The sequence below is a fragment of the Solanum pennellii genome, chromosome 4, assembly GCF_001406875.1.
Source record: "Solanum pennellii chromosome 4, SPENNV200".
NCBI lineage: Eukaryota > Viridiplantae > Streptophyta > Magnoliopsida > Solanales > Solanaceae > Solanum > Solanum pennellii.
In genome coordinates, this window is record NC_028640.1 from 61507563 (window position 1) to 61518201 (window position 10639).

Sequence of the window (10639 nt, forward strand, 5' to 3'; positions counted from 1 at the left end):
TCATTTTCTCTTCTCTTTTTTAGCAGTATCACCTAGTATTCACATCGTATCTTATCCTTCTAGTTTACTATTAGTTTAGTTGTTTTCTTTTGTTCATGTTGTTATTCCGCAATCGTTATTTCTCTTTCTACCCAGTTTAGATCACACTTTATTTTGAAGGCAAGGGTATATCGGAAATAACCTCTCTACCCACAAAGGTAAGGGTAGGATTTGCTTACACCTATTCTCTCCAGATCCCACATGTGAAATCACATGTCAGATCAACAAAAGCAAGGTTCAAGCTTCTGGAGATGAATGATGATGACAGAGCAATTAATATAAACTAAGAACAGAGATCATCAAAATGAACAAATAAGTCAGGAAACTGAAGTGACCGATAATGTTAACTAATGACAGAAGGAAATAAATGATTAGGTAAATACTATCCCCTCCGTTCCAATTTATATGAAGGTGTTTGACTAGGCACAAAATTAAGAGAAAAAGAAAGATTAATTGAACTTGTGGTCTAAAACAAGCCATCAAAATTTATGTGGCTTTAAATCATCTCATTAAGGATAAATGGGAAGTTCGAAGTATTGTTATGACTTATGAGATAAAGAGAGATGTCATTCTTTTTGGCATAATGGTAACTATGATGTCTCAAAACTTGACATTCAATTAAAAACTTCAAATTAAGCCAATTGAAGTCTTACCGCCATCTTTTTTGTGATCTATAATTTTAGAAGAGTGACTCCGCGAATCAGCATTAGCTTTAATGCATCTGACTATTGGAACACTATATTTTGAAAGCTCTGATAGCAGGGTTTCGGCAAACCATGGATGGAGTCTAATCAAAACCTGAAGAAGAGAGAATTTTTGTCAACACTTGTTTCGCTTTCTTCTTTATTATGGAAAAAGAGTCAACTATTGAGTGCATAAAATCCCTAACTTCTTAGAAATAAGACTTAAAGGCGCAAATTACAATAGAAATCCCAGTGATGGAGAAAATTCACAATCAAGCCTTCAGAAATCACAGAAACAACCAAACGAAACAAAGGAATATAGAAGGTGGGCTGAAGGTTAAATGAGTGCAGTATCCGCAGAAACTCAGAATATTTCCAACATAGCCACCTAATTGTACAAAGACCCATTACGATGAAAACAGAACAGAAATTAATTGAATTTCAGTGAAAAGTGTCCAGCATAGTAGAATTTTTTCAGACGAATTTCTGAATAATCGCTAAAAGACCCAACCCAAAGTTTATAACTAGAAATGATCAATGTCAACTAAACTTCAAGTGAAATAAAGTTCGCAAGTATCAAAGCTCACAACAATTTCTAATAATGACTCGGATAAAATCCATACTTAGCACCCAAGGGAGTGACCTAGTGGTCAATGAAGTGGGTTGAAAACCACAAGGTTTCAGGTTTAAGTGCCCACTTGGATTAGCTTATTTTAGCACCCCTATGGCTTTTACTTTTTGACTTATAAGTTAACTTTTTATAAGCCCGTCCAAAGAGGCCCGAAATCCCAGCAGAAATAAAACAGTAAGTGATTTCTTTCCATTTGTCCAATTTTTCTCTGTAAACATTGTCCACACACAGCAGTCTTAAAATTTTGTGACCACTTGACAAAACAACAGGTGATCTAAAAACCCCCACCCTACCCACCCTTTTTCTCCTTAAGTTCTCAGGAATTACAATTTCTATCCAGAGAATCAATATAATCGACCCAATTAATTTGAGATTGAGGCATGCTTGCTCAGTGATGCATGACTCTCACCAGTTCATGAAGTAGCAGACAGTAACAGAAAGAAATGCAATCAATATTAGGAAGGCATTGCAGATAACGTGTTGCTTATGACAAATGCAGAGACACCATAACGCCTATAGGATGAATTGTTAGAATTGTGTGGCTATGTATTATCATATATTTAGGTAGCTTTTTCAAGAAAACCACAATTAAGAAGTACATACTTTCATCTACTTCATGAATGGAGGGAAACCTCCAATCGACATGAGTATCAAAAATCCAAATACCAAAGCTGCACATGCCATCTTGCCTGCATAATTTCAATTAATGCAACGGAAAAAATGAGACTTGTTGTAGGAGAAATTAATCACAAGGGAATGAAGGGTCAAGTTAAAAATCCCACTAAGGAGAAATAAGTTACCTGGATGGAAGTGTATTGGTTCCCTCATTAATATAGATGATTCCAATTTCCAATGCAGATGGAGACCATCAAGCAGATCATTACCCTCAGCCAGTAATAGCCAAAGTCTCTTGACATATTAACAAACGAACGTTTGGTTAAGGTGTAGGACTGCATAAAGAGACTAGCCTGGCTATCCTTGGAATCTAGCACTGTTCCTTTTTATTACAAACACACAAGAAAAAAACATTTAATGAGAGAAGAAATTAGATAGATGATGAAGAAATCAAAGATCAAGGTTTAATACATTAAAACATACAACTTTGGAAAGTTCTTCTACTTGGTTAGCAGTACTGAGAACAACCATGGAAGTCAACAAGACTTTGAATTGTTTCTGTAGTACTCATCTTGTTTATAGGATCGTCACCACACTGATCAAACTAATCAAAATAAGAAAAGAATAAGTTAAATGAAGTCAAAGATCTTTCTATCCAAAACCATACTAAATGATAAGGAAATTATCTTATATAGTAGAGTATTTTTTAATGTTATTAGCTTATGAAAAGGGCATTTTTCTATAATGACTATAAATTGGTAAACTTATTATAGCCAGACAAAGAAGTCATCTGACAGCCACTTAAACTACACAAATAGATAAAAAGAAATTGATACATCATTAATAATAATAATAATATATAAATTCATGCTAATTTTGCTTAAAGAAAGACCAACAGAAAGTGGTCACTTTTTATTGTGGTTATCAAAACAAAAAGGCATGGTGTGTATTTAAAAATTTATTCCTGTATCTCACTGGGCAAACATGCAAACATTTGGTGTTTGATTAGTAACAGGGTGATCTCAAAAGATATACCTTGATTGACCTCTTAGAGTTGCCTCACTTTGTCGAAATAGAGCTACTGCACCGGAGGCAATGATCTGATGTATCATGTATCCAGTCTTTCAACTACATTCATATAAATAGGAAGTAGGGACATCATATGGGTAGGCATAGTACACATTCAAGTAATCACCAGTAATCCCCACATGAGCAAGAGCCGTCTTTGAAATGGTGGAACCGGTTAATATCTCTAATAATGATCTCCCTTGAGACAATTTTACAAATGAACTTGAATGCTGTATGGCAGTCCAAACAAATCCGAAGGTTCTTCTTCACTCTAATAGGAGCACCAGGAGGCGTAGCAATCAGCCCAAATGCAACAGCTAGTTTCTCACTATGATAGGAGAGAAGAATTTCCTTTTGTCTCCTCTCTACATCATGGAGATCAATATCTACCATAGGAATATAACCAGCTTTATCCATTAGCTGTCCCAGTTCCTCCAGTTTGGCATATATATCATCACTTCGCGGATGACTTCTGTCTCCAACTATAAATGTGTAAATACTATCTTTCACTTCAATCCAACTCATACCGGGTTCCTTTTTTACTCTACTGTTCTTCATAAATCTTCTTACTTTTGCGACATCTCCCCACAAACCAACTGATGCATAAATATTTGCAAGGAGAACATGAGTGCCAGATTTCTCTGGTTCAAGGCTAAAAAGCATCTCGGCAGCATGTTTTCCTACCTCTACATTCTTGTGGATTCTTGCAGCACCAAGAAGAGCACCCCATACAGATGCATTAGCTTCAAAAGGCATCTTATTTACGAGCTCAATAGCATCATCTAGTTTTCCTGCTCGGCCCAGGACATCAATCATGCATGCATAATGCTCTTGAGTTGGTTCAATCCTAAACGAGTCTTTCATTGTTTCAAAATACTTCTTGGCTTCTGCAACTAAGCCAGCATGATTACATGCATAAAGGACACTAACTAATGTTATGTGATTTGGAGATACACCATCTTTTAACATCTCGCCAAATAAATGAAGCGCCTGTTTCGCATGTCCATGTTGGGCAAGTCCTCCAATCATTGCCGACCATGAAACGATACCTTTCTTAGGAACCTCATGGAAAGCACAGCTAGCATCTTCTATACTTCCACACTTGGCATACATGTTAACTAGAGAGTTACCAGCAAACACATCTGACATGAACCCAAACTTCAACACATGAGCATGTATTTGTTTCCCCTGTTCGTACGCTGATAAATTTGCACATGCATTTAGGAGAGAACTGCAAACAAATGAGTCTGGCTTGAGATCCATGTCTTGTAACTTCAGATACAGTTTCATAGCTTCTTCACCTTGACCAAGTAGAGCATAAGCTGTTATGAGAGAGGTAAAAGATGGCAAATCCAGAGTAGCGCATTCGTAAAAAATTCTAGCTGCATCATCCAACCGGGTACATTTTCCATAAGAATCAACAAGACTGTTTATAACAAAGGTGTCACCCAGAAATCCCGACTTCACAGAGAGTGCATGCACTTGTTTGCAGACGTTGGCAGCCTGCAAGCCCGCAGCTGAGTTGAGAATGGCAAGTAAGGTTGTCTGATCAAATCCAATTCCTTGGGTGAATGTCTGAGTGAAAAGGTCTAGGCATGCATCATCTGCCTCATTCTGTGAATAACCAGAGATCATAGCATTCAATGCAATTAAGTCCTTCCCGGGCATCAGATCATAGATCAACCTCGCATCTTTTGTTAAATTACACTTGCAATACATATCAATAAGACCAACACTCACAAATGGATCCAAAATTATATCTTTCTTTATCAAAAGAGAGTGCAACCCTTTACCCAAATCAGGGAGCTCTAGTGCAGCACAAGCCTTGAGAGCACTCGATAATGTGAACATGTTTGGCCAAATTCCTGACCTTCTCATCTGATTCAACATATCTATAGCTTGCCCTTGGCATTCGTGAAGAACACAACCAGCAATAATAGCATTCCATGAAACAATGTCAGGTACCACAATTCCCTCAAAAGCTGTAATGGCATCCTTAAGATCTCCCCCTTTTGCATACATGTCGACGAGTGCATTAGAAGAAAACGGATCAGAACCATAGCCAAGCTTCACCAAATACCCATGTATTTTCTTTCCTTCAACAATATCTCCTAAACCAGTACAAGCATTCAATATATTGGACAAACTGTATTCATCTGGTCTAACTCCACTACCAATCATATCATGAAACATACACATCGCCTCACTAAAAAAATCATTTTGCGTGTAACAAGAAAACAAGGCATTCCAAGAAACAACATTTCTTTCCGGGATTTCCTCAAACAACATCCTAGAATCCACAAACTCGCCACATTTCGCGTACATAACAACCAAAGTATTCGCAACGAAAACATCAGAATCGAATCCTGTAACCACAACAACCCCATGAAGCTGCTTACCAAGAAAAAGCTCCTTCTCAGAAGAACATGCCTTAAGAACACTAGGAAAAGTAAACTCATTACATCTAAGACCCAAAGAATGCATTTTTAAAAAACCCCATATAGCATCTTTACCAAAACCATTCTGGGAATACCCAGAAATCAAAGATGACCAAGAAACCAAATCTGGTTCAGGACTTTCATCAATCAGTTTCTGTGCATATTGAAATATACCACATTTTGAATACAAATTAACTAAATGGTTCCTATATTTACTATGATTAGATAACCCAAGTTTGGTTAAATGAGCATGGATTTGAAGACCTGGGGTTAAAGACTTAGTTTTGGAAAGGTTTGAAAGGAGGTTTGTGTAGGAAATATAGTTAGATATGGAGGTCGAAAAGAGGCTATTTTGAAACTTGAAAATCGGAGAAGAAAGTGTGAATTGTAGGTGACTAGAAAGGCGGCAAATTCTTGATTCGAAAACCATTGCCCAATTGGGTTCGTTTTGACCAGCAACGAGCAGTTCGATAGCAGCTACTCACTGCTGCAAATATAAGTGAAGCTGTTTAAGCGAGTCCAGACCGAAAAAAATGTTAATAAAATTTTTTAAATGGTATATGAAATTTATTTTTAGTTGTTTGCTGAAAAAGCAAAATCGCCTATAGCAGCGATTTGTTAAATTTGAATTTTTTTTTTAAAAAAAAAATTTAAACAAAATCGCTCCTTTATCAAACTAAAAATTATTTTTTTCATAATTTTTTTAAAAAAAATTTAAACTTAAGTCGCTGTTGAGGCAGCGACATATTAAAAAATTATTTTAAAAAAAATTATTATGAAAATCGCTCCTTTGGGAGCGATTTTGCTTTTTTCAGACAAAATCGCTACTTCGTGAGTGATTTTATCATTTTGGTTCTAAAAAAAAATCATATACCGTTTTAGAATTTTTGTCAATATTTTTCACTTATTAGGCTCCGGACTCCTGTTTAAGCTGTATCAAGTATAAAATATAAGAAGAGACAAGTACTAAATAACTCCTCCATAGTTTTATCTCTAAATTATTGACACGTTACATCCCCAATCGATCACATAATATAGAAAGTAGTCTCAAATTCTTTTAAGAATATAAGACTCTTAATAAAAATCAAGAGATGTGTCGAAAATAATCCTAAACTTGATAAGAATTTAGGGGTGTATTTCATTCATGTTGCATGACTGGATATATTTAAGCTTAAATAGTCTAGTAAATGATGTTTTTAAGATTGTTAATAATTTTGAAATAAAATTAATAATTCACGTCAAGTCTACATGTGTATAAAACTAATAATTCACACCAAGAATAGAAAATTTTGAAATTTGTAGGGTAAGCGTCAATATATGTTATCTCATTAAAAATAAAATGTCGGGATCAAAATAATTAGTGTCTTGCAAAAGTTAACAAAGTAAAATTATATAGCGATAATAAATTAAACGTCAAGAAAATACACCGACATATTACCATTTGATATGTGATTTGATCAACTGACTCGTATATTGAAAAGTAAATTTTGAAAGTACAAAATCTATTGGGAATAAGCTTTCACATAACTTAAACGAATGTATTATGTATGTTATTGTGTTGTGGTATGAGAAGAAAACACGAAACTTTTCCGAAAAGGAATAACCAAGTATTGAAAAGATTTATATTGTCAATAAACAAAAACAATTATGGTTATACGTTCTGACTTTTCTTTCAAAAAAAATAAAATTCAAATATGATAAAGATCAGAGTAAAAATCTCATGAAACAGATACGCTAAATAAAGTCCTAAATTTATTTTCTTTATATTTCTTCTTTTCCCTATTTGTCAATGGTTAAGAGAATGCAAAAATTCAATATTAAGAAACAAATTAAATCAAGCATTCTCTTAACATGTGCATCTTAATCTTGATGCAAATAACCTACTGGATACAATTCTAAGTAATATATTATTAGATCATTGAGTTCAAGTCAATCGTAAAATGGACTAACAACATGAAGATTCCAAGTCCAAACTCCAACAACAAAAATTGATGTGAGTCGATCTGCTCCAGTCTTGGTAGACAAGATTACCTTCTTGGATACATGTCAAGATGTCTGTTGAATTGGTCGATGTGTGCACAAATTAGGCAAACACCACCGATGTCACAAAAGATTATACATCATTCAGCATTGACTGAAGAAATCAGCTCCACACTCGATGTCATCTGTCTTGCTGCTTCCAGATTGAGCCATCAATATTCTGTAGACTCTCTTTGAACAAATCTCTCCCAATCTTCTATCATCTGACACCATCCCTTCCACTTTCAAATCTTTAAGCAGAAATTCTTTCTCATGCACCTGAAAATTTTTCAACAGTAAAAATATGTTGGGAACTCATTTTATCCCACCAAAGGATCAACATAATGACAACATGAAACGTATCAACATCTGACCCTCCATTCATTGTTATTTGCTTAAGAGACTAGATAAGTACAACGAAGCAAGTGGAACTGAATCGTATGAAATGAGATGTTACTGTAACATTTCAATTTTTAGTATTATCAAGCTCTTGTTTGAACTGAATCGTATATATGGCACCTGGCATAACAGTATCCTCATTAACAAGAATGAATGACATTTACCAGAGAATATAGCTCCACAAAGTAGTTTGCCCTCTAGTAAATGACATTTCTTAAGCATACACTCCTCAATGCTCTCAGATGATGCTAATCTAATGTAAGTTTCTGAAGAAATTTTAACCCTCCTTAGAAATTTCTTCGTATTATCCAACATCTTAAGTTGAATACGCTGGTGAAAGGGAGAGGAATAGTGTAACAAGACCACTGCATCACTACCATTTCTCTCCCTTAGCCACTGTTGATACCCAAAATCCTAGTTGGCTAGTAGTTGGACTTACAGATTGTAGCAAGTATTTGCAGCGACATGGGAAGGAAGTACCGTTATTGATATTATCTACCCATACATACAAGGCCATGAAAGGAAAATAGTGAACCAGAAGTCACAGCATGACATCAGTAAATGAGAACCCTTTTCCAAGGAGATGAAGGATATTTTATTGCTTACCGATTTACTTGGATCCATGTAAACACGCAAAAGAGATTTCATTGTGGGATATTTCTTCCATATGGCAATAGCAAATCGTGGCTGAACCTTTGGAATAGCCACCAATGCTTTCAGCCTGCAAGAGACAACAATTCCAATAATAATGCAATAGCCACTACTACCCTATGTTGCTCGTACTCTTCAAAAATGCTGACTGTTGCGTGTCGGATTCACCAAAAGTAGTGTATTTTTGAAGAATCCGAGACGGGTGCGGCATCAAAAGTGAAGAGTCCGCGCAACTAAGCAGTACTACCCTAGGCATCGAAGGTGGGAAAATGGTAAACGCTAGCCAAGACAAAACTTGCTAAATTGGGATCATAACTCAAACATTCTTGTTGGAGTCAAATGGAGCAGGAGAAGACGGTACAATACAGCATTAAAGGATGGATATCTATCTAAGTCGATCTGGAGTGGTGATAAAATAAGTATATAAAAAAACAGAAAAATGAGACTTAAGTCAAGATAGACATACAACAACAAACTAGCAGATTTTGACTATACTAACTTGGAAAATGTTCCGCGCATATAACTTTATTCTTGAATCTTGCTTGCTTCAATAAGCTCTAAAAGATCAATTCAAGAGCTTAGCAACATGGCAACAATTCACTTAAGAGGGTTTCTCAAGGCAGTATAGGTTTAAATGAAACCAAAAAGGTAAAAAAAAATAAGGAAGATTCATTATTGTTCAACCAAAAAAAGGTTCTTATTAAGAGAACAATTGAGGCCAAGATAGTTAGTGATTCACAGCCTCCAGAGTTCACCAGAAAACTTATGCAGTTTTTGTTCATTACACATATTTATGGATCTGAGGAAATTTAAACTTCTAAAATGGATAACAGCATAAGCACTTACCATGGGCTCTTTTTTATCTGGTTCTTGTCCACGCAATCCTTGGGAATAAGAGAACCATTTGCATTAACAGATAGTCTTGTTAACTTGTTTCTGTGGAAAACCAAGAACATCTTAGCAATGACATATGAAACCATAAACAGTAAGAAAACGTTAACTTCTTTATCATCTCTATTTAATCTAGGCAATTGGCCCAGAGAACGGAAGTCCTGAGGCATCTGCATATTGAAATGTCTCAAGCATCACATCTCATTTGAACCAAGAGCAGAAAGGACATAAACGACTTTTCCCATTCAGCCGAGTATAGTACTCTCTCTGAGGATCAGTCCCTAGGAAATGAACCAGGACTTTATACTCTTCCATTATAAATTTATAATCTTCAAAAGCATTTTGCTTTGATAAGACATAATATCACATTCCTTATCCAGGTGTTACAAATATAAGTATATCTATTTCACATTTTACCCCACAGAAAATAAGATATAGATGCCCGCATAAATTATACCACCACTAATAATACAGAGTTTATTGCTGAACCAACAGTTGCATTAGCTATTGCAGAGTTGTAAACAGGAAAACCAAATGTTTTATTAGTTATCCTGGAACATATGTAATTTGGAGTTTCATGTTGCAATCTAAATGTTAAAATAAGTTGTCCATAATTTGTCACGGGGTCAAATTTTTCCACCTCGTGGGACAGTAATGAAGGCTTGCACGGCTCTTCAAAACTCAGTCCAACCAAACACCCAAGGAACAATAAGCAAGACAGTCCACAAACAGCCACAAACAACAAAGAAAGCAAGAAAGAAAGACAAGTCTTTGGGAGGCCAAGAAGCCAATTTTCAATATTTCTTCCAAGTCTTTACAAGAGAGAATATCACTTAGAAGACTTTTACTTTGCATCTCATACTTTGTTTTATGTCAGGTTTATTTTTCCTCAGGCGTCCAGCCACCAAAATAGTAATGGTGCTATTATTTCTAAGTATTTCATTTGCTCACTTACAAAAACGGTCTATTACCATTTGGCACTGCACAAGTTTAGTTGAACTGTATACAACTACAACTCAATCAAAAACTTGTTAGCATAATACCTCGGGACCCCCTAAACTTGGCACCACCTATTCGGTGCACACTTAAACTATTTATTTGTCCTAATTAACCCTCTATACTTGGCTATTTAGTAGTCTTCACCCCCATGGATAGCCATGTGCATATTTTTTGTCCACGTGGTATCATTAATAATACGATATATA

The 10639-nt window shown here is 35.5% G+C and overlaps 2 protein-coding genes across 4 annotated transcripts in view; both read right to left on the reverse strand.

Moving 5' to 3' along the window:
- Window positions 1-501: 501 nt before the first annotated feature.
- On the reverse strand, window positions 502-5986 carry LOC107016171 (putative pentatricopeptide repeat-containing protein At5g52630). Of its 3 annotated transcripts, none has more exons than XM_015216659.2 (5): window positions 3004-5986; window positions 2452-2572; window positions 2154-2344; window positions 1957-2042; window positions 502-837 (listed from the first exon to the last, which is right to left on the reverse strand). In XM_015216659.2, the coding sequence occupies exon 1, from the start codon at window positions 5902-5904 to the stop codon at window positions 3160-3162; it is 2745 nt and encodes a 914-aa protein (XP_015072145.1). In that variant the 5' UTR covers window positions 5905-5986; the 3' UTR covers window positions 502-837; window positions 1957-2042; window positions 2154-2344; window positions 2452-2572; window positions 3004-3159. The 3 variants fall into 3 exon arrangements, with proteins under 3 accessions (XP_015072145.1, XP_015072144.1, XP_015072148.1); XM_015216658.2 differs by having other exon boundaries at window positions 2154-2350; XM_015216662.2 differs by lacking the exon at window positions 2452-2572 and having other exon boundaries at window positions 2154-2350.
- Window positions 5987-7267: 1281 nt separating this feature from the next.
- Window positions 7268-10639, reverse strand: part of LOC107015986 (crossover junction endonuclease EME1B) — a 15155-nt gene continuing 11783 nt past the window's right edge. Inside the window, exons 11-13 of the mRNA XM_015216452.2 lie at window positions 9390-9479; window positions 8499-8613; window positions 7268-7772 (exon numbers count right to left, since the gene is read on the reverse strand). Of these exons, the coding sequence (XP_015071938.1) occupies window positions 7599-7772; window positions 8499-8613; window positions 9390-9479 (379 nt within the window). The 3' untranslated portion in view covers window positions 7268-7598. The remainder of the gene's footprint in view (window positions 7773-8498; window positions 8614-9389; window positions 9480-10639) is intronic.

What these genes read in the sequence shown, in the direction of transcription:
- LOC107016171 (XM_015216662.2), bottom strand. Translation starts at nt 5,904, where the DNA reads ATGGTTTTCGAATCAAGAATTTGCCGCCTTTCTAGTCACCTACAATTC.